Source organism: Dinoponera quadriceps, unplaced genomic scaffold, assembly GCF_001313825.1.
Source record: "Dinoponera quadriceps isolate SergipeBrazil2010 unplaced genomic scaffold, ASM131382v1 scaffold141, whole genome shotgun sequence".
Lineage (NCBI taxonomy): Eukaryota > Metazoa > Arthropoda > Insecta > Hymenoptera > Formicidae > Dinoponera > Dinoponera quadriceps.
This window is the reverse complement of record NW_014554256.1, coordinates 314,159-338,775: the sequence shown is the minus strand read 5'-3', so window position 1 is coordinate 338,775 and position 24,617 is coordinate 314,159. Positions and strand designations below refer to the sequence as shown.

General features: G+C 47.5%; 1 protein-coding gene across 6 annotated transcripts in view; it reads right to left on the bottom strand.

The window, feature by feature from the left end:
* LOC106751702 (spectrin beta chain, non-erythrocytic 2) overlaps positions 1-24,617 on the bottom strand; it is a 62,863-nt gene that overhangs the window by 17,781 nt on the left and 20,465 nt on the right. For all 6 annotated transcript variants that reach the window (XM_014632772.1, XM_014632729.1, XM_014632765.1 and 3 more), the window contains 3 exons: positions 19,236-19,480; positions 18,728-18,895; positions 272-497 (listed from right to left, as the gene is read on the bottom strand). In XM_014632772.1, coding sequence (XP_014488258.1) covers positions 272-497; positions 18,728-18,895; positions 19,236-19,355 — 514 coding nt within the window. In that variant the 5' untranslated portion in view covers positions 19,356-19,480. Of the gene's footprint in view, positions 1-271; positions 498-18,727; positions 18,896-19,235; positions 19,481-24,617 lie in introns of those variants that run through there.

Sequence of the window (24,617 nt, the reverse complement as noted above, 5' to 3'; positions counted from 1 at the left end):
GATATTTTAAACTCTCCTCTTACATCCCTATGTATAATTTAACTTTCTCTGACAAAATATACAACTCTCTCTTATTCATAAACTATTAATCTCAGTCTTGCCGTGCGAATCTACCAACGAGGAAATATCGCGTACGAAATACGTGCGTGAAATTATGCTGAGTATTTTCTGTATTTACAAATATCAGATGTTTCCCTTGGGGTTTCCTTGCGACACTCGAAAATCTGAAATATTCATGCCGCGTGTAATCGTATGCGGAAACCCGACTTACCGGTGAAGTCTTGAATGTTGACGCCGGGATAGCCATTCGTCTTCCTCTGACACCAGAGTAACAGAGCATCTTTGGCAGACTTCTTCTCGCTGCTGTCGTTCTCCTCGTCCACGTCGATCTCGATCTCTTGAATTTGGAATCGCAGAATGATGGTCCAGATGAGACCGAGGATCAGCCTGGGATTACCGTCCACGATATCCTCCGCGCCGATACTCTCGAGACGGACCTGCGAAAATGCGATTTTTCAGATTGGAATGCCGAGAGAAGCGCCACGTATTTACTATTCGTCGCGTCGAAATTCTCCACGAAAATATTTCTATATCACCTTAACGTTTACGAACTTTCACTTTCGAAAGTAGAATGTTTTTTTTATTAATATTTCGTATTTTTATACTATACAGCAAAAAAAAACATTTTGTACCTGTGTTAAAATCGGTCCTCGTTAAAAAATGTTTGTGTCAAATTTTTCACCTGTCTGTGTTTCAATTTAACATATTTATGTTATCTCACACGATAAGAAATGTTGAATTTAACACATTTCACATGTGCCACTTTTCAACATATCTTGTGTTAAGTTAACGCAAAAATTTGTACGGACACGTTTGGAACATGTGAAATGCGTTAAGTTTAACACTTTGAAAATTGTTCAAGCTTGTTTATTTCTTCTCTCCTCCCTTGAAAATATCTCTCGCGGCGTTTGCGTTAACACAGTAACATTTCCAGGTTTCTCCACCTTGGGACCTTGTCATTCCAGTGTGCTACACGACGCTATGTACACGGCGAGATCTCGCGAGTTCCTTCGCGGGAGAGACTCATCGGCCGGTGAGTGAATAATGCGCCCGTATAATTTATGCGACAGGTATCGGTACGCTCCGCGTTCGCATGATTATTCGCATTCCGATCTGTTGCACGTCCGCCGGGCTTGCGATGGTGAATGCAGGGTTACGTAAATAACAGGTCTCACTAACGCATGAGTAATTTTGTAATAATAGGCAAGGAACGCCGCGTGATCGATTTCGAATCGACGATCGGCGAATTTCGTCGCTTTTCTTGCGACACCTGAGTCGTCACGATTGCATCTCGATGAACCGCGAAACGACCGGTCCGCGCATCAGAAGACCGTTCCACGGCGTGTGTAAATTCGATCCGCGCGGCGTTGTATTCGGTAATTGGGTGTTATTGCACGCGGTTCTTGCCGAGGAACGAATACAAACACCCATGCTGAATGCGCCCGTGCCCAGAGAGAGGATCCTGTTAATTTTACTTAAGTCACGACGCGACGGTTACGAAATTTATTTTCGGCCATTAATTCCCGAGCGTGCGCGCGCAAAAGGCCCGTCCGCCGCATCGACGGCGGCGGAAGTAATTATGCGACCGCGCCGTGTAATGAATTACGGCCGCGGTGTATTTAATAATTGCATTTTATTCCGCGTGATCGAGGAGAGGAGAGGTGCGCGCCCGATGCGCGGAACGGCCGGAGAAACTTTTCTCGGCCGACCCCCCTCCCCCCGGACGGCCTCGCTTTCGTGTTTTACGGCCTTGCGCGGATCGTGATTATTCAAAGTAATAAAGCGACCGTTACATTAAGTCTGAGTCGAACGGCACGATATTCCACAACACGTGTGTTCCCCGACGCGTAAGCGAAGGATGTCGCCCGTGAAATGCAGTCCGCGGGAACGGCAAAGCCGATTAACCGTGGACTCGGTCGACGGGCGGAGAAATTAGGAAGCGAGGTCGAGCTTTCGAGATAGGTACACGCATATTCTCTCTCTTTCTTTTGCCTCTGTCGTTTGATAAGATTCTAAATGTGACAGTTAATGGCTCGACTGAGCGCTCAGCAGCGTCGAGAGGCGTCGTGAGGCGGTCGTGAATCTCCTCCGGTGTCCGGTAAAATTACACTCGCGCGCGGAACCGCCGACGGCGACGAGCCGCGCTGCGTGTCACTACATTACGGTTTACTCGGCCGTAATAGGGTCTTATTGATAACGCAACGTTTGTTACTCGCAATCGGCGGCGCGCCGCCACCGGTGCTGCCGGTGTCGCTATTAATAATCACTTGTCGATGGTGAAAGTACCGTGTTAGATCATCGGGCGTACGTATCGTTACCGTTTGTCGAACGTTGCCGCACACTTCCTCGCTGATAGTCGATGCGTTCTTAACGTGCGTCTTAACGACCGCGGACGTGAACTCTGACGACATAATTGCGGGTATCGTGCGTGGGAAACACACGTGGAAGTTAACAGAAAACCGCTCGCTCCTCGGCGGACGGCTTCCTTCCTCTCGGAGGTGTCTGTCCCCTTGTTTTTTTTCTAGCAGACCTCGATGTCAGAGAAGTCATCGGATAAGTAGGAAACACTTGATCTCGTTTTAGCGTTCTTACAGCGAAATCATTTATGAATTCAGCAAAATGATCCAATTAGTATTCTTAACAAATTGTTTCGCTGTCCACAGAATTACTGATCGATTTGGTTGCAAAACAGCACAACATTTGTTGTGCCAGTAAATTATTTTCTTCCGCGCAGACTTCTTCCATGTTTCCTCGAAGGGGGGCAAACTATCGGCCGTATTTGATTCTCGACAGCTTCCAACCGTCAATTCGCTCGTTTGACGATATTAGCCGGCAAATATCGACGGTTCAGTTCGCGCTTCTCGCCGCGCTATTATAGTTAATCGCGCGCGGGGCGCACGCCGACGCTTCCCCGCGCGCGCCCCGGCTGCTGCTGGAATGCCGTCCGATCACTTGTGCCGGTCTATCAAGGCCGCTGGGAAATGGAAATTATGGCGTTTGCCGGCTGACAGCCCCGCGGAATCCAAAACAAAGAGGACGCGTAGCGTCACCGTTAAGCGGCCGAGTGCAGCCCGACGCCGGGGCTACGTCGTCGCGGATGCGAAGTTAACGAGCCAAGTCTGGCCGGTCGCTGGATCATCTTGTCCGACCAGACCGGACTTCCTAGTGTCCCGCAGGCTTTCAGTCGCGTGTTCTCGCCGAGCCTACTTCGCGACGGCCGCTTATCCCAACCCGCTCGCCGACGAGACCGCGCTCGATTTTTCTCTTCCGTCCACGGATGTCCGCGGATACGTGAGAGAATAATCCACGAAGACCGTGGAAACGCGGCCCCACTTGAGCGTCACCGTACCCGGATGTTATCGCAATCGGAGACGGAGTTGGAATCCGCCTCGTTTGTTTCTCTCTCTTTCTCTCTCTCTCTCTCTCGACGCTCTGCCGGGTTGATTTCTTTGTTTCGTCGCCGTATTGACACGTAGATATTGACGAACCCGATGCCGTTCGAGCCGCCGTCGACGCGCAGCGAGGATTATAAACGTCGATTACGAGCCTTTGTCGCCCGCAAATTGCAAAACGCGCTCCTTAACTTTTCATCAGCCACCGCGCAACACACGCGTGATATTCATCAAGGAAAAGCACTTCTGAGCGTCGCTTTATCGCGCGTAATGAGTACCGTGGCTCATAATGAATACTCTCTATGTCCTCTCTCTCTCTCTCTCTCTTTCTCTCCCTTTTCCTGTACTCGCGCGCGCGCTTTTCTCGCAGGAAGAGAAACGAACGAGGGGCGGTCCTCTCAACGGGACAAATAGCGAGACGAGGCGCGTTAGCCTAAGCGGACGCTTCGTCGTATGCAAAAAGAAGAAAAAAGGCATGGAAAAAGGTAACCCTTCCGACGCGTGATTCATCGCGCGCGATAACGGGACGACACGCGCGACTAATGATCTACTTAGGGTTAAACCGCGCGGCGCATTCCCCGTTGTCGCCGTGCAATTTGCAGCTACCGTGCGCATTATGCAGCTCGCTCCGGTAATAATACCGAGCGGCCGATGTGTCTACGAGCGAGCAGTCCGGTAATGACAGAGCTCGGTCTCGCATAACGATGTGCGACATACGCGTTGCTGCAACGATCGGCGGTCCGATCAGCTGACCGAGCCGCGCGCGAGCGCGTGATTAGCCGTGGAATTTTAATGCGATGTGAACGGGGCGTCGCGGAGCAACTCCGAGCGGAGCTGGGCTGAAAAATGCGTTCGGTCAGATCTACCTGAAGGACGGACAACCGAACGCGTTTGGTCGAAGGAAACGAAGGTTCCCACGAACCGAATTTGGCCCTTAGGATCAGATATTCTGCTTCCTTCAACTAAAATGCGTTTGGTTGTCGATGGTCTGGTGGGACTCAACGAATTCGTTTCTCTCAGTGTGAGCGCAGCGAAATAAGGTAGGTAGGAGCGGCGATTTCATATGATTGTGTCTAATCTTCAAAGCTATTACTCTCTCTCTCTCTCTCTCTCTGTGGCCAGTATATATATATAGTCAGTATTCATGGTCTTATATCATTCAGGCATCGTAATCTTGTGTCTAAAATCGTCTTAAGTTCATTTTCAGATGCTACATAGCTAGTGAAATGAGCCGTACAGCATCTGAAGATGAACTTGAAACGATCTTAAATATAAGATCTGTTTATGAGTACTGTCCTAAATATCTTGGAGTGGAGTCTTGTTTAAAACGAGTAAGAAATGGCAGTATTTTCATTCGAAGTGACGGTGAAAATACTGTTCGCCGGAAGCGCAAGAGTGAATGTTTCACTCAAGCTTAGGGGACTCTAAAGTGGATAGCTATAGAGATTCTAATGGGTAGCTTCGAGTGGATTCTGACTCCAAATGAGCGAATGTTCCAATCAGTTGGAGTGAACACATTCCCGTCACAGTGAAATACGTCAGATTTATCCTTCAATTTCGAGTGAAAATACTCACTCGACGATTCAGAGTGGAGAATTGAGAAAAGAGAATGGAATTCGGAGGAGAATTCATTCGAAACGAGTGAAAAGTCGCTCGCGAATTCGAATGACTCGGTGATTACTCTACTTTCCGAGTGAGATTTCACTCCAAGAAATTTAGAGAGTACAAAATAAGTACGTCGGAACGCGCAAATCGTGTTAGATTCAGATGCCATCACGAACTCGGGCAATATTCGAATAGAGTTTAAAATAGCGAGCCATTTGAATTCTTCGTCGCGCGTTGCTTCCGATTTTTTTTTCTACCACCGACTTCTGTCTTGTACAAATTCGATCTTTCCGTTTCAACTCCTACAGCGTGAACTTGACTCGGGACAGGTGTGCCTTTTACTATCTTTTTCATCGTGTCGTATAATCACACGGTGCGCGCACTCGATACAGGGTATTAATTTGTAAGAGATCACCGGTTCTCCGTGCGTGTGAAAATCACTGTATTATTAGAAATCGCATACGAGATGCGGCGTGACGCATATTCATATCGCGTCCTGGCAGTGGCGGTACGTAAAATCCGTTAGCCAGTGAGAGAGAGAGAGAGAGAGGGAAGGAGACGTCAAAGAGGACAGGGAGGAGGGGAGGCACCGAAACCATCGGATTTTCGCCACGCCGAGGCGCGTGCACTCACGTTGCAAGTCGAGTTTCAGCGACGTATGAATAATGAATGAGCGCCGTGGCAGCATAGTAAAGCGCCGGGGAACGCGGTACTGTTACGCGTCGCGGCTGAAAGCGGGATACGGTTGAAACTCGTGCAAAGAGACACGGCGTCGATAAGAGGCAACGGCGTTAAATAACTTAACCGGCCCGTTCTGCTCGGCGGCGATCGCTTTTTGCGCGCGAGCCCCGAGCGACCGCAATTTGCGCGCGCGCGCGCGGTTTTAAAGCGCTTTAAGCGCCGTCCCCTAATTGACGTATTGTCGAAGCGTGCCCGATCAAGCCGATTAAATTTTCGTGCCTCGACCGTCGTCGCCGTGATGAAATACGATCGCCCCGATTGATAATCGCATTTGCGCGCGCGAGACTCGATCTCGCGAGCGCCGCTAAGCTGTGTCGGCTCAACGCAGACGCGAGACGCAGGGTGGTCCGCGGATGAAGTCCGACCGAGTGTCTGAGAGTGTGGGAAAATATCGCGGTAACTGATCAAACGATCTCGTTCAATTCGATACGGCCACCGTGTCCCTCTCTTCGCGAGCTATCGTGGTTTCGAGAGGCTTCTTAAGATTTCTACCAAATTTATTTTGTAATTTTGCACTTGGGAACAAAAAATTCCTGTAGGAGATTCCCGTTTGGTTTTTTCCGGTTATTTCAATTTCGAGTTTTGACCGAATACTTTCGCCCGCGATGGCGGAGATATCGTTTCTTATCAAGTTTTCGTCGTATTTTCGTCCGCTCCCTATTTTATATTACACGAATGGGGATTCTTTTCGTGTACAATTATAAAGGTTGCGAATTTCTTTTAAGGGGTTGTCTTAGCCCCATAGTCTTAAAGGCTCGGAAAAATCGATTTTTTTCAACCAAATGTTAAGCCCCTTAAACGGCCGGAGAATATATATACAAAAAATACATATTCGTTACTTTCAACTGCCTTGTAACATATCCGAAGCCCATGAAAATCGACGAGGCACCATCGATATCACCATATGTCCCTCCGTTAGATATCGGTTACAACTATGGGGACACATCGCGATGTCCTGCAATGATAAGAGCCATTACGTGACTCTTGTAGGTTCGAGTCTAACTTCCCGTGGCGAGCGGGATGTGCGCCTCGCGTGCGCGTTTGATTCACAGTTACTCGCTGCAGAAAATCGTCGCGCATTTGTCGGCACGAACGCGCGCGAGGAATGCACTCGTGGCGCGTTCCGATGCGGGTTAATGGAAACATTCGCGGGAATTAATTTCGCGAGGGGTTGCGGTAACGCGGCCGGCCGCGCGTCGCCGCCTGCCGGCTGTAAGGCCCGTAAAGCCCGACGGAATGGGAATAGCATTCCTAATGCATTTAGCGTGGAATGCGACTCCTACGTACGGACATTCACTGGATCGGCACGGCCGCTCGGCCGTACTTATTTCTCGAAGACGGTAACTGCACCGTGGAAATGCAGCCGCAACGGGCTGCGTTCGCCGGGCCACGTTCGTAAGACAATGCGGGCCCGACTGACCGCTCGCGCGGTAGCGAACGTTCCCGACCCCTCGTCAGCGAGTCCTTGTCCCGTCTCATTTACTTTATCTCTTAATACATACATTTCTATTAGTTATTATCCTTGAACTGGCTTGGTTTTGCATAAATTGCTCTCTTGTTACTCTCTGCAGCGCCAGACGGGATTTTATAAGTGTATATATTAAATTTAATATATTTTATATGTCCCAAACGACCCACTCGGATTTTTAATTTAACATCAAGCGAATATATTGGACAAATAATGCATATATTACGTAAAAACTTAACACAATTTAAGAAATCATCAGAATTATCGAAAATTATGAAAAACGGCCGGAACGGAAAGTTCAGCGCGGATCACCGGCGACCCGCGCGGCATGAGACGTGTTAACGACAGCGATACTCAGCGCGACTTCCGTTAATTTTCCGGAGACGGCAGATGAAAGAGCGTAGAGCAGCGAGGCGGAGAGGCGTGATCCTTGGGTGTTGACGCGAGATCAGAGCTCGGGAACTGGAATCGCGTCGAAAATAATCCGGCTTCGACTCAATCTTCTCTCGCGCGCACTTTCTCACCCTCTCTCCTCTATTTCAGGACTGTGACTTGGAAAAAATATAACGAGTCCAGAAATAGTCAACACCGCCGGTGCAACCTGCTCTCAGCGCGTCAAAGCGCGGCCACGATCGGCAAGGGGGCCGCGTAGCGGTTTTCCAGCCGGCCGCAGTGCATTCTTGGCAGGGCTGCGGAATGTCGATCGCAGGTACGCAGGAATGATAGCGTCTGGAAAAGGAAACCGCCGTTTCGCGGCTCGCATTCTGTCGAAGACATCGAGATTCCCCGGGCCTTTCGTCACCGTCTCGAGAAAACGCGCGGAATGAGTCCCGCGGAACTCCTCGGCCGCTTCTCGCCTAAGTGGGTTAATGAAGCTCTCCGGAGTGAGGTTTCCAAGAGAGAGAGAGAGATCGTCTCTCTTTGGTGCACCGCCACTCGCTCGCGTTAGATTTATGCCACAATAAAGCGCGCGGCAATAAAAAAGGACGATCACTCGGCTATCTTTCGCCTCATCGACGCGCCACCACGTTCAGGCGGGATCGTGTCCCGCGAGATCGTGGCCGGGAGTCGCCGTAGAAAGGTGACATAACTCTAGATTTAACGACCGCCTATTGCCGGAATAAATGAGGAGGCCCTCACTTCTCGTTGCCCCTTTTGGACAGGTAGCCCCCACCGTAACTGCCATTATATCATCGCTAATACCTAACGTTATTACTTCTCGCACCATATTTCGTTTACTTGCGCAACCTTCGACGGTTAACCGCCTTGCCGACCGCCAGCTGCGCGAGAGTGTGCGTCTTCTCTCAAATAAAGTAACGCGATAAGGGCCTTTCGGCTTTCTCGCCAACCTTGACGACGGATGTGTCTCGTGTTTGCATTTATCGCGAGAGTTGAGAGCGTCATTCAGGTCCCGAGGCGCGCACGTGCGCGCCGTCGGCTTTTGCGCTTTCCGTGAATGGTTATGGAGTACAAGGTTGAGCAACAACGCGCCTGCGACGCTCGAAGGACGACGGAGTCGGGGGATACTGCGGGCAACAGCGACGCGGGGGGTGTCAAGGTGGAGCCCGTTAGAAAGACGTCCCTCCGGCTTTTACGGCCGTCTCCCATCCTGCCGTTGATCCTCTCGTAAAGACTGGCGAGAGCCGGCCGGGTGCAGTCTCTCTAGGAAGGTAAGAACGAGAGAAAGAGAGAAAGCCCGTGATGGCGACGCGATCGTAAAATCGGGGAAACCCTGCGGGCGCGGGCAGTGCCATCGAACGAGGACGCGTGTAGCGTGCTTTCTCTGCGACGCTGAAAAGAGAAACGTGGGAATAACGCAGGCGAGGCATAAAGAAGCGAGACACATACGCAAACACGAGATATCGATATTGCCCGGGACCTCTCGAAACTGCCGATCGAGCTTATCGTGCAAGTTGCCCGATCGCGACCCCTTCTTTCCTATCTCGATTTGCGGAGGGTGTCTTCCGTCTCTTCTCGCGATCTTCGTCTCGCCCTCTTTCACGGGCATATTTGTTTTCGAGATAAACGCAGATAATAATTTGCGGAACACGCCAAAGTGAAATACGAGACACGAAGGGTGGATCAGAAGGCGACGTAATCGCGGAGATAACCAGCGTCTTGTTCGCATTTCGGCGCATTCAGCCAATTGTTATCTATATGTGTGTATTCACGATGAGTTGAAAATAAAACTCAGTTGAAGCCGAGCTGAATGTTTACGGTTTAATGTTTCCACGGTCAGTTAGCCGATACCGAGCGGTCGAAGCAGCGAAACTGCAGCTGCGACCGGAGTGGCAGTTGTAAAATTGCGCGCCCTTTCTTAACGGAAGTTCGCATTGAATAAAAATAAAAATGCTACCGTTCAATTATTTTATTTATGTTCAGTAATTCATTTACATATTAAGGTGTTGTTGCGTTCAAGTAAATATATTTACAGCACAAGCTATTGAAATATACTTAAATTGATAAAAATATTATTTGATTTGAGAGACTGAAAAATGTAATTGCGTTTACTTGACTCTAGTACCTTCGTCTCTGCACCGATATGAATAATAATTTATTATCAATAATGGCGAGACAGGCAATCTATCAACAAGTGCATAGTTCGTAAGATAGCATTAACCTACATTTTCGCCGACGGTGACGTAATCGTGTCGTATCTGCGACACGGGCGGGTACGATTAACGGTTATTGCGGCGGATAAGAGTACGCAGCGGACGAGCGCATTGCAAATTCCATAAAATCAAGTCGAACCGTTCAACCGGTTTTCTAATCGATCGCATCACAAGATGCATTTAACACATTGCCAACTGATCAAGTGCACCTACCATTTTCTCGATGATCGTTAATCGACTGATCAAGTTAAGCTTCTTCTGTGGAGAAAAATTATTCATTCTTTTAGATTTTATCATGATCGACTTTCCTATATTGCAAAAATTATACAAATTCAGGTCACTGTATGTTGCTGCATACACTGAGAAAAAAATGTTTGATATTTGTAACTAGAATCGAAACAATTAAAATAATTACAGTCAAGAGAACTACTTTTCTAGTAAGTGTTACTTTAGTATCAGTACATGAATATTGCTACTACTTTTTTGGGTTAAAACCAGAAGAAAATATAGTTGAGGCCGAAAATGAGTATTTTAAGGTTTCTCTCAATGTACAACAGTAGATAGAAAGTTTGTTGTACATTTTTTTATGAATTTCGCAACGCATCTAGGAGATCCAATAGGAGAATTTGTTTCTTAATTATTCTCAGGAGACATATTCTCCTATTGGATGTGTTGCGAGATTCATAAAAAAAAATTTAACAACCTTTCTGTCCGCTATTGCACTGTTTACGAAGTATATAGTTTTCAAAGCCTAATGAGGCGCAGCTCGCATAGTTAGCAATGTGTTAAACTCGTCAGTTCGATGGAAGTATTTCATTCCTTACGATCGTCGATTAACGTAAAATCAACTCGGCAAATTGATTGGTTACCCCACCCTATTGCGCTGCAATTGTAACCCATCCTCTGCAACGCATCCTCGACTCGTAATACGATTTTCCGTGGAACGACCACGCTCGTCACGCTCGAAAGGGCCAAGCCGAGTACCACCTCGCAGTACGATCACGGTGATTCACGAGATTTACGACGATTCGTTACGTCCCACGTAAGCCTCGCGAGGTCGCATGATCTTCCTGCGCGCAATTTCTTTTTCCGTCAGTGGCGTCATCGACGACGTGTCGTCATTGAATTCTGTATCATCTTCCGAAACGATTCCCGACGTTTCTCCCTTGTCCTTGCCGTAGCGTGACGTAATTCAATGGGGCACGTTTTATCTCCCAAGGCGACGTCGATTTTCAACATGTCTCATCTACGAATTTCATTCGACGTTACTTAGAGAAGAACACGTGTTGTCGAGGAAAAAAAGAGTCATTCAAGACGGCTCTTCCCGCATCTCGGAGTTTCCCGCAATTTTCGGTTACCTCTCATCTGCACTTTGACAGTTGCGGCGTCGAACGGCGAGAATTAAATTTCTGCCGTACATGATTCAGCAAGCCGTCATAGCGGGATTAACGTAATCGCGGGTTTCGGGTGATACTTCGGTCCCTCTTAAGTCAAGCGAGATTCAATCCTGTGGGAACGATGTAGCGCGCGTTAAGACGAGTCCGATACGACCGAACGCGCAATTTGCCGGATAAAATGGCAACGGGCTCCGAGCTATCGAATTCTCTCCGGGCATATGGCGCTGATCGGCGATAACTACGCGTTCGCGATAATGGACTGTCGATCTCACCGCTCTCCGACTATGCCTCTCGCGACTATGGAGTCGCGACTTGTTCACGCCAGCTGAAGGACCGTCGCGAGAAGTCGCGAGGGTCAAGAAGTGCTGGGTGGTCGGTCGCGACCTGCGAACCTTCCCTTACAAGAATATTTCACTATTTTTGACCCGCGAAAACGGTTAGTTTGAGTAGTGAAAACGTGCATTCGACTGAGTATGATCCCGTTTTTAGGTCGGAAAGAGGTCATTTTCCGTAAAAACGGAATGATTACAGCGTAATCCTTATAAATAATGAAAAAGAACTCGATGCAAAAATAATGTCATTCATCATTCCCGAAAATCCGCTCGCGCTTGCTCTCGAATGACTGAAAACGTCTCATGACTCGTTCCAGTTCGGTGTTTACGCTTCTTCTCAGCTCGATTGTCGCATTTCATGCATAAGATAACGTTATCTACGAGTTGTTAAAATTCCGCTCACTAATTCAATAAATCACGCCGAATAACAACGAGTTCTTCTCTTATTATTGTCGTCGCGACGAATAGCGTTTATCGATAATAACGCGTATTTTTTCTTCGGTATTTTTCATCTTCAAGATCCAGTTTCCGCGTATCATTTTCGAACCTTCGTACTCAGTATGATTTATCACTTACGTAATAAATCACGCGTCGTTATTCATGTTCCTTCTTCTCAATTTGCCAAGTAGAGGAGATCTATGTGGTTAATTAAATTAACGTCGATTATATAATCATTATATCGGTAACCAGATGTTCGCTTCGATAAATTCGTTTCTTTCGCGCGGTTCGTCCCGTTCGTCTCTGACCGTCAGCTTTCAACCTTACGATGGAGACGTCCCGCCAAGGCGAAGACGTAACGGACGGCGGTTCAGGCGAGGTCGGGTTCTAAACAGCTTTAAACGCCATTGTCTAACACGCAAAGATCAACGCAGGTCGACGTGTCTGCTGCACAGGTACGAGAACACAACAGAACAGGAGAGTAGTGTTGGAAGGAAAGAAGCTCGAGGGCTGGTAGGAAATTGCTGTCTATGGTAACGTGTCTAAAGCTGAAATCAGCCAACGGACACTAATCGAGATTTGGAATCTGGGATCGAGACGGAGGCAAGAGAGGCCGCGGAAGAGAGTACAAATTATATTTATAAGAATAATTTCCAATGAAAGAAAAATGTATTTCATTGTACATTAAATATTGTTCCACTGAAACACAAAAAGAAGTTCTTTCATATTTCTCTAATATAGTGTTAGTTTATTCGTGTTAGTTTATTATTTGTGATAACCATTGTAATACTTGGATGAAAATATAAGAGAAACTAGTTATTTGACGTAAAGATATTTATTGCTTGAGAAACCAAGCAAATCCTGTTTGTTGAATCAAACATTCGTTTGTTTGCTCCATTCCGAAAGACAAATTCGTTTCAATTAAACAAATTTTATTAAATCCAAAGAAATGTTTTCCTCTGTGCAGGAAAGAAGACAATGACGTAAAGTCGTAATTGCCGGGCAATCGATGATCGATGATATTTTAATAAGAGGAAGAGAACGTAAAAGAAAGTAAAAAGCACACAAAAATACCTCCCCCTCCATCCCGCACACACACAAACACACATACACCGTCGCGCGAGGCATCGATACTGAAAATCACTGGAATTCCCAATACGGTCAACCAATCGTTTCGTTCCTTCTTCGTATCTTTCGTCCAAATAGGTACCTTGTGCCCCGTTCTGTTACATTCATCTGTCTATAGCGCGCCGTCTGGTTTCATTTCACATCTGCAAGGCCTCGTGACGGTCTAGCAAGTTTCGCCTGCCGGTCGCTGACCTCTCGCCCTTCTTCCTTCCTCGTCCACCATCGGCCACCCTGCGCTCTTCTCTTCTCCGTTCTCTTCCTTCTTCTCCTCCTCTTCGTCTCGCTCGGCTCTTATCGGTCTCACGGTTCTCCTCTCCGTCGCACCCACCTGCGCGCTCTGCCTTCCGATTTATGAACCGCCGAAAATTGGCCGAAAAGGAGCAGGAAAAGTCGGAGGCCAGTCGGATCTTCATCTTATTCTTCCTTCTCTTCTTCTTCTTCGGTATCTGCTGTTTCGTTATCTCCTCTCTCTCTCTCTCTCTATCTATCTATCTATCTATCTATCTCTTCTTCACCGTAGGTTTTCTGCGTGTGCGTGCGACTGCGCAAAGAAAGATCGTCTCTTCTCAGAACGCCCGACGGCTACCTCCCTAATTACTTCGGGGTTGGATTCCTGTGGGTACCTGGCAAGAGTTCCTTAGCGAGACACGGGATCTGCGTCGTCGCGCTTGGGAAACTTCACTTGAATTCCCAAGTTCCGCGTTCTCTTGACCGTCGTCTTCTCGATTCGCTTCTTCAGCACCGTTCCGTATTCTACATCACAGTGATGTTTAAATATTACGGAAAGTCACAGGTGTCGATCGCGTATCCTCCGAAATCGGATAATCCAATTAAAAAGTAACACACAGATATATCCGATCGAGTCGTGCCTTTATCCGATGGAAATTACATCGGATGTATAAAGGGCGACCGATTTTCCGATTCAATTTCATCGGTAACTGCGTCGGTAATTTCATCGGATAAAGGCACCCATCACTTGATCGGACAATAAAAATAACAATCGGATATATCATTTCACCAGTTTATCCGGTGGAAATTTTCTCAGTGTATCTCTTCCCGACGGCAATCCCTCTCGGAATATCTCCGAGCTTCACGACGCGGCAATTATTTTTATGATACTTGAAATTTCGCGCATCTGATGCTTCTATCGATAGTTATCCTCGCGATATCCCTTATTAAAGAATACTTCGATTCACTCGAGGTAATGTTCACACAAGCATGATACGCACAATTCTACCGTAAACGAGAGTCGATTATTTAAATCGCTATGCCACATTCGCCCGTCGACCACCGTCGTTATTACGAAACCGCGCGAGTGTCAGAAAGTACTCGAGAGTTCGGATCGTGACTTTTCCCCGCGGATAACTTTCCACGCGCGCCATCACCGACGATTTGTCACGCCGCGAAAATTTCCTCGGCTTTCTACATGTACGTGCCGTAGGAAAAGTGAGAGTCAAACGTACGAAATTTTTAGAAACCGTCTTATAACGTTTACCGTTATAAGTCCGGTTCCTTTTTCCTGATCGTCGTTTCGGTTTTACTCGCGACGCCGCCCGAACAACGAAACGTTTGAACGTTTCCTTCGCTTAAAAATGTATATTAAACTCTAATTTCAATCTACTTCTTCAGGATGAGAAATGCCTCAAAACGTCGGAAACGAATTCACGAATGAGACGTGGCGCTAATTCGAAAGCCAAATTAAGTACTTCTCCATACTGCGAAAGTCTAAAATCAGATCGAAAATAAATCATCGATGGAAAACCGAAGCATCCCTAAGCGAAAGCGAGGAAGGATTCTCCCGAGCGTGCATACATGTGTACGCATACACACGCACGCTCGCGGAATGTTTGCTCGTAACGGCCGACGTAGTATCATCCTCCAGAAATAACCCGTGTCCTTTTTCGAGAGAGGTGAGGACACGGTGGGAGGTGAGATCGTCACCGTAAAGACAGGCGTGCGATAAGGCCGTGATCGATTCGCGCGGTGCTCGAACGTAAACCGAATTTGACGTACGCACGGGCGTGGCCGGCGCGGCCTTTAATCCTTTCGCCTCTAATGGGTTATAAACGCCTTTCCTTTCCTCGTAAGGGACACGCCGGAGGCCAACTCTAAGAAGAATATACGATCGCTTCGACGTCACGGCACCGATCGTTTGTCTCGAGTTACTAGCTGCTTGTCTAATTTCACCGACCGTAGAATCGTCTTCGCCTTTCTCGAAGAGGAGGAGATATATGGGAAATATGAGGGTAGTTCACGAAGAGAGAGAGAGAGAGAGAGAGAGAGACTCGTTGTGAAATCACTACCGACTCGTTTCTGCCACGACTAGTGGACTTGGAACCCATGATTAATTATTAAAGCGTAAATTTTTGCCGCTTAAAACGAATAGAGAAACGTTCGTTGTTGCTGCTGGAAGGCTGTTACGGCGCAGACCAAGACGGTTAAGGCAGAGGCGAGCGAGCTTCGTACGTACTTACCGTCAGCCAAATGCGGCTTTTCCCGTGTTCTCCAAACAGAGGGAAACGAGAACCGGTGAAAATCGTCTTTCGCAAGCGGCGTCTCGAGAGATATACCGTTGCCGGCGCGATCGACTCGCGCAAGAAGCCTCCCGTCGCAAAAACGGCGCCGTCTCTCCAAAGCAGTCTTTTTCGGGCACGACGGTCTCTTCGAGACGTTAAAACACGAGGCGGTAAGCCGTCATGCATTATTTACCAAACGCCATGGATCGCTGCTTGCAGATGCAGTCACATTCCGCCCACCGAAATTATGCGAATAGCTCATGCAAATAATTCGAGGAGGTGGCATCTCTTCGGCTCGTGACGTTACGATCGGCGGTAGGAGCGCGCGAATTAAACCTTCGCTGCGCTTCTCGCGGGCCGAAAAATCGCACGCACGATTCCCATGCCCTTTTGTGTGTAATTTTAGAAGATATATCAAGCCGCTGCGAGCGTGTCACTTTTTGTCGCACCGATTCGAGTAATTTAACGAGCTATTAAATCGCCCCGCGTGACACATGACATTGAAATAATAAGCACAATATTAAATTAACACACGGGCATGTGAAAAATTCAATGCAAAAATTTCAACAAGGGCCGATTTTAACACAAGTACAAAATATTATTTCTTACCGTGTACAGTAAAATTAACTGCAAAAATCATTCCCGCAACTGTAATAATTTCACCGTGCAATTAAAAATATCAAACGCTTTTCTCTCAGTGCGTTTTTGCGAAGACGAACGATGTCGTGGATCTCTGATTTTCCAAACCACATGCTTGTTCTCGCAAGTCATTTTGAGCGCTCTTGGAAAATGAAAATCTGTTTCGAGCGGGCAACGAGGTTACACGCTCGGATTCACACACGACGCGGACTACAATGTGAATTCTTTTTCTTATCGCACGGTTGATGCACGCGCGCGACGATTTAACGCACGACTTCATAAGGATGGCCAACGATTACCGTCGGTATTAACCATGCGATACCGCGGATAAAACACACGTTCGTCCGGTAAAAAGTATTAACCGTTCGCTCACGATTAGCGAATCACAATTATTTTCCGCCTGAGATATATTTCCGCGTAACGCCTTAAGGTTGATATCACGCACTGTTGCGATCGGAATCTCGGGACTTTTGCGTCCGCAGGAAGCCGATCTGCGTGTCCATGTCCGTTTCTGTATCGCCGTTCAGGCGATATTTTTTTTCCTCTCTTTGTATCGCTGCCCGAACGGATCTTCCTGAAATTAGTATGATAAACGACGCCTATAAATGTTCCCCCTAATCACCCCGTAAAATGCACGCGCCGCACACGCGACGCGCGGCCGTGTTGCATCGTCCGTGGAGCGCGGCATCGCGTAACCCGTTCGTTCTGCTTCACTTTACGGCAACAGCGGCCGCAAATTTCCCCGCTAAATTGCACGCCGCGATATTGTTCGCGCGGCGAGGCGCGCGCGGGCAATTATTTCGCCGCTAAGAGGCGGCGAACCGTTATCGGTGCCGACTCTGCCTTATCTCTCGCTTGAAAATCCAAGGATAATCTCGAATCAAGCCACTCCGCGAAACGAATGTCCCGGCTACGGTGTACAGGTGTACACGCCATTCGCGCGCCGCTTGTCTAATGCATTCCGCATTCTCGAAAAACGCTGCGCGCTCGCGGCCCGCTCGCGGTGACGGTCGCCGCGGCTCGATGAAGCTCGGTCGGGTGTAAACTCCTCTCCGTGAATGGCCTCTATACTCCGTGGGCTCATGACATAATAGTTTCACTACGTGCGGCGCATACGTGTGAGAAGGAGATATGCGGAAGGGGCCGGAGACGAGAGAGAGGAGCTTCACGAGTTCGTGTGTGTGTGAGAGAGAGAGAGAGAAGCGGAGGCATCGACCAGCGCGCGTCGGCGGGTCCCCACCGGCCCAAAGAGACCAACAGAAATCACACACGGCCCCGATTCTCGTATTACCGGAAGTGACGCGACGCACGTCATCTTTCTCAAGCGCCTCGCGGCTAACCCCGCGATGACCGCCTCCGCTGGGCTCCAATCTGTCAATCTAGCCTTTAGACTCGGTCTCACGTTGATAGATCGTGCGTGTTCCCGCTTGTGCGTTCATACGGTGAACCACAAGCGGAAGAGAGAAAGAGAGAAAATAGCGGATGCGTGTGTAGGACTCGACCATGCGAATGATATGCCCGGCTATGGCACGCACGATCATAAACATCAATGACGAATCTTATTCGGACTATTATCATGATTAATTGGATGCTAATATCTATTGTTTCTTTCGACCATAAGCGTATCGGTGATTTAAACGTTGTCTCTCTCGATCCAAGCGGTCGTGTGTGATTACTTGCGAAGAGATATATTGGAAATGTTCCGCATACAATTCGATGAAATTAATGAAAAATGTCAATTGAAGGAGGAGAGAGCGTGTTGAAAAATACAGAGCCATAAAGAGCATCTGATAGCACAAAGCTTTTGTTTGAAACATCTTCTCGTGTATCTCACAATTTCAAAGATATTCCGCTCACGATTAATTTTAACGAATTTCCTCCGAGGGACTGTTTCTCAACGTTTAAGTGCGCGAGAAAGCGCGCATAAAAAAAATAAAATTCTCTTTTAGCTGCTCCATACAATATATCTGAAGCTCATGAAAATTGATGAGGGACATTTCGATATGTTTCCTTGTTAGACCGCAACAGCCGTTGCAACGGAAAGAAACGCGCGATGTCGCAGCGACCTATAATCCGGCGGAAAAGTTACGAGCGAGACTTAACGGGCTCGCTTGTTGCCCCGCTAATTTATCGGGTACTCGACTTCGCTCGCGGGCAGCTTTTCGGGATCGTTTATTTATCCCTCGGCGAACAAAGTTGTTCGCGCGCCGAATGTACACAACCGACGACGCGTCGGTTGATCGTGCGTTCTCGAGAGGTTTTCGAGAGTGAGCAATGCCCGAGGAAACACACTCGAGGCCCCGAAAGAGCGAGACGGAGAGACAAGAAAGAAAGAGGAAGAGAAGAAGAAGAGAAAGAGAGAGAGAGAGACGAGGCGTGCTCTTGGGAACACGTATTACCTTAGTATGGAGGAACGCCAGGGACTTGTTCACGTTCTCGATTTTGTGAACTCGCATGCGTCCGTTGTTGGGCTTGGCCAATCGTTCGCCGGAGATGATCTCCAACAGCTTCAGCAGCTTTTTGCCATCTGCGAGGTCGGTGAACAAATCGTCCACCTCCATGCGCGCCTGAAAAAATCAGATCGGATTTCGATCATGGTTATTAAACAGAATCTACTCCCGTCCCTTTCCCGTCTCCGGATCAACCAAGAACACGAAAGTTAGTCGAAGCTAATCGAAAGTTAGTAACAGATTGAATAATCGCTTTGAAAATATGAGCAACAATGAATCTACTTTTGGCAGCGTGAATCTATGAAAAGGACGCGCTGTAAATTCGTTGTTAATATTCCGGGCGGATTCGTTCAGCTATCTTCGATCGGTGCGGCTTCAAACGACGAGCAAATACACAGAGTTAATTTTATTATACACACGGCATGCACGCGCACAAACACATCACCCCGGTGTTTACCTTCAACAGAAACGAGTTGATCCATTTGGTGAACGTCTTCTTCTGGATGTGCAGACGTTCCTCCTGCAGGGCCTTGATGCGGCCCTGCTCGAACTTGAGAACGTCCTCCCTCTGAGTCATTCTCTTTTGTATCTGCGGGCCGCCCCTGTATCTGTCGGCTCTCGATGGTGGATATTCGAAGTCGAAGCTACGGATCCTTCCTTGGGGTGCGGCGCTTGGCCCGGCGCCGGGCACATACTGCGCCCCTGCAACCGAAAGTGTGTCCGCTTTTGGAAAGTCCTGTTAGCGTGTACGTGTTAATGTAAACACAGGATGTGCGAAGCGGAAACGCAACCGTAAATGTTCGCCAGATGAAGACTCGCGCGCGCGCGACTGGCGTGCGCGTTTCCTTTCTGGCGAGCACGTGCTTGAAAATATTTTCTCTTTTCTCCCCCTTTCTCATGAGCACCATGGTGGTGTTCGCGTGGGCCACATGGGATGTAAATAGACGTCGAGGTTAATTGACGACAAATAACGAATTCAAGATGCGAAGGCTAGCTTTCCGGGTAGCTCCGGGAAGCCGCGCTTCTGGGAACTCGAGTCAAGGATTTCTCGAATTAGACCGGAATTTCTGCTGGCACAGAGACCGACATGATAGCTTGAATCATCCGGCGACGCAATAGCAATTAGGATTTTTCCAGTCATTTGCGTTCGAGGAAATGACAATGATATTCCAATTATTATTTGAAAAGAGTAAGTTTGTAATGTGAGACATAAAATCAGATATAAAACAAGAACTCATATTTAATATATTTTTACGGCTTCGTTGAATAACTCACAATCATAAAACACAATTATGTAGACACGATACGTGTGATCGAAGAATCCCGGTAACCTTTGTTTAGCAAACGTTAAGACTGTTATGTTTGTGTATACTATCGCGAGCAATCCAAGTTAACTGTTCAAGAAGGTTAAATAAAATGTGCAAAACAAACTGCGGGCGAAGCAATATATCAAGTCTTCCTTTAAAACGTAGAAGTCAACAAATCTCTAAAAATACGAGTCCTAGCTAGGCGAACGTTTACGCGGGGACGCTGCGAGGATGCAAATGAAGAGTTAAAGAGGACGAATCGTCGCGACGCAGCGTTGATTTAGAGCCGACGAATACTTTTAATTGCAAATAATTGCCGAGACCCTGAGAACCCGTTTGTGGGTAGTATATTGTGTTCGCGGAATGGTCACGAATTTTATCGACGCGTTGCAAGCGACCTTTTCGCGAAGTTACGTCGATACCGTCGTCTCTTCGATCGATTCCACATTCCGATTCGCACGAGAACAGGCATTTCATTGTAATAACCATCGGACAATGATTTACTGGCCGGATGGTAGTTTAATTGAAAGCAAAAGACTCGTATCCGCGAGTAGCTTCTGTAACTGATGACCTTTTATTATCTTGAAATATAACGCAGCGACGTTCCGCCGTTGCAATATTGCGCCGTCAATTCATCGTGACTTATCGAATAGCTCTAGTCGATAAAGAATCGCCGAGTTATCTCTCCCGATGGAATTCGACCTCGCTTGATTAAAATGCGTATTGGAATTCTTTTTATTGTGTGTGTACGTGTGTATGCGCTCACATGATAATAATAATAATATCTAATTTAATAATAGATAAATATATGTGGTAACATTTGAAAATACAAAGAGCAATATTTGATAATACAAGATAAGCATAATATTTTACGAATAAAAGTAATGTCGTATTGCGTGTGTGTATATATTTGCTCCCTTGAAATTTTGTATTTAGAACGAATTTTATTAACAACTGCATTTACTTAACACTTAACACTTTTAAGAGCGTTTCATCATTTTAGATAACTACAGTTAAGAAAGTTTAGAAGAGCTGTCCGTTTTATCTCGTTTCTTTTCTCTTTGATATCTACGCGGGAAAGCGATAAGGCGTATCACACGAGAGCATGCGATAGGATTGCCATACAAGAGTGGACATTGTACGACGTTTAGGACGTGGGAGCAAACCTCGACACTCTTCGCGCGAGAGAAACGGCCAACGAGCATCCTTCTTGGAAGGATGAACGAGCTGTGATAACTTTTACGAGTAGCAGTATTTGCGCAGAAGGAAGATAAGCGAGGGAAGAGTCGAAAGCTGTACACACCAAAGTCAATATCCGAAGGCCGATACCGGGGACGTGAAAGTATTCGCGACGGCTCTAATCCGAATTTACGAGATTACCGGAGGATTAAATTGATCGAAAACGCCTGGGCAAATATTGACTGCGCTAAGGGGGAAAAAAAGAAAGGAGAAGAAAAATTACGGCTTCTCGGAAGACGAGGCGATAAATTCCGACGGGGATGGATATGGCCGCGAATTAACTTCTTTGCGATGACGGTGCTCATAAATATTGTATTTTCGAACAAGACAACTGTCACGTTCCGGTGAGACGAATTTTTTGAATCCTGTTGAACATTTCCAGGTGGATTCCCACTACGGAGATCCAACGGGACTCACGTGAATCCATATGGAATTATTAAAAATCCATACAGGACCACAGAATCCACATGGTGTGTGAAAATTCATATAGAAATCCACATAGGGTTACTTAGGACCCGAGTGTGACGCAAATCCCCAGAGGCAACCATGGGATTTCATATGGATTTCCTATATGGATTCTTACCTGGTTTTTTCTTTTTTTCAACGGGGGTTATTATTAGTGGAGAACGAGCATATTTCGTTATTACAGTGTTAGCGGTAATAACCTTACATACGTATTACTATTTTTTGAGTTAAAACCAGAAGAAGATATAGATGCGGCCGAAAATTACTATAATTTTAGCGGGATTTCTCTCAGCGCGGGACGCGAAGCCCACATCTCACGCGCGACAACCCGATAATAAGAGCAAGTGCACAAACGATGACCGTGCTCTGCTCGAGGCGGCGACTCGTTTCTTGCGGGGCACTCGTGACTCGGCGGGATTATTGTCCTCGCTTATTGTCACCGGCCGGCACCATATAGTCGCTGTCGTAAATTTTTTCCCAGCCTCTAAAAGGACGCGCGAACGTGAACGCGAATGCGATTCGTCGGCCGGGCGCGAAAGAAAGGGAACGACACTCGAAAAAAAGCACGCGCAACTTTGAAGTGTCAATTATGGCAGCTGCGTGCAGGCGGCTGCACGTGCAGGACGATAGTTAATGTGCGCCTGCACGTGCGAGGCGCTCGTAGTTCCGTTTCCACGCGGCTCAACGTTGGACCGTCGCACGCCACAGCTCGAAGCTGTCAATTTGTCGAACGAGTTACTAGTTTTTTGTTTACCCACGACTTTTCTACTCTCCCTTTAGAATTTTCATCATTATGAAACGCTAACGGAAATGTCCAGGAGTGTTCAGATCTGGAAGACTACGCTGATAGATAATTACAGTTATTTTCGGCACCAATTGTATCTCATAGTAGTAGCAATATGCACGTGAGGTTATTATCACTGACGCTATAGTAACACTTATTAGAACAATTTCCCGATACTATCCTGATGGTTAAAGTAAAAAAATGGTTTAGGGCTGAAAATAATTATAATTTTCTATGAGTGTAAGTTTTCAGAATTTGCGGATATGTCTATACTCGAGAATCGATCTTGAAAAGTGTGCGATGCAAGTCGCCACAGGGGTACAGAAGTCGAGTGGAAAGTCCTCGCCATTGAAAAATCACAAGCGTGTCGGTGTCTCCCTCCCCGCGACGCGAAACTTATTCGCGTTTTGGAGTAACAAGGACGCGAGTCGCGTATTAAGGGACACGCTTTCACGAGCCGGCGGAATTCGTTTGCATGCGCAGGTTTTTAAATGTCACGTCTGGTCCGCTCGCGGTGGCATGTCACGCCCGTACGTTCGTCGCACGCCCGCCGCCTATAGCTCGTTTCGAAAGTGGATTAAGCGCGACATCCTCGCGACGCGTCGCGTTTTGAGCGACGCGCTTTCACGCGTAGTGACGCATCAAGCCGCGAAAGTATCGCGAAAGACCGCCGGTGCCGGGAAGTATTCTCACAATTTTCCGAATTTCCTAGTACTACAAATAAAAGTCTGGCAATAAAGTTGTCGCGAACTCATCATGGTCATTTCAAAATAATCCCCTTGTACACCGATGTCAGCGCCTTGTCCACTTTCCAAAACAGTGTTGGAAACTGTTTTTGGAAAGTGACCTTCGGAACTGCCATCGTGTTATTCTTAATATTATCGATGTCATTCAAATGCTTTTAAATTCCTTTCCAAGTTTATCTTGGGAATAAAAAAAGTCATCTGACTGAATCAGGCATGTTTTTGTTATTCCCAAGGATAAAGAGAACATTAGAAGGGGGCATCACAATGATAATCAGCAATAACGTTAAATTAGGTCAGGTGGCAATATTATACCGTGACGAGTTCGCGAACTTTATCGTTAGGCCTCGTACATCGTGAAAAATTACGACCGAGAAAGCACGTCAGGCTTACTTTAAGATACCTCGGCCCACCCTATCTGTAATATCAATTTGATTTATAGCAGCACGTAATCGGTGACCGGGAGTATCTACAGTATCAGCGATTTATGATTCCCCGGGTCAATGACGCGGAGGATTTACGATACCGGCCGTCTATAATGGTAGCGGTCCGATACCGAAAGGCCCGGTCGTGCCCGGGGACCCACCGATGACGTTCCCGAAGAGACTCGATACCCTCACGGATCGGCTGCTCACCGTCGGTTCACGGTCAGACCCTTGGAGAGAGATCCGCAACGATACGTGAACGATGATTTATGACGCGCGGAATTTACGAGGACTCATGATGCCGAGCGATATGTAGCGTAGCTGCGGAGGATGGTGCTGCGACGAGAGCGGCCGGAGGAAGCCGTATGGGAGGGCAAGTGACGAGCAATAACATCGCGGCGGATTTGATTAGAGTACTTAGCCGGCCGGTGTGCGCGGAGTGTTCTCTAAGGCGGCCTGGTGTTACGGCAGCGTGTAACGCGACTGTAACACACGTACTTGGCGCGAATTCCTCGAGCGTGACGCCCGCGCCGCTGTGCTCCGTCTGCTTGCGTTAAGTACTTTTCGCACGAGCCGCGGCTCACAATGGCGAGATACAACGTGTAGCGCATCGGTAGCGACACATCACGAACGAGATGACACTGCTTAACCCCGTGGGAATCGGATCGGTCTCGACGGTGAGATAATATTTCCCCGGGTCTTCCTCGTTCCCTCCCACCGTCTCGTCGATTATCTCCGAGCGAGATGTGACCCGACATTTTCAATTTATATTTCAAGAGTGTCACGTAACAACAGCGATGGAATGATTGAACATGTTCAATTTCATAAATTTTAATCAACTTTAAGTGCACGGAGACTTTTTCTACTTCTTCTCGG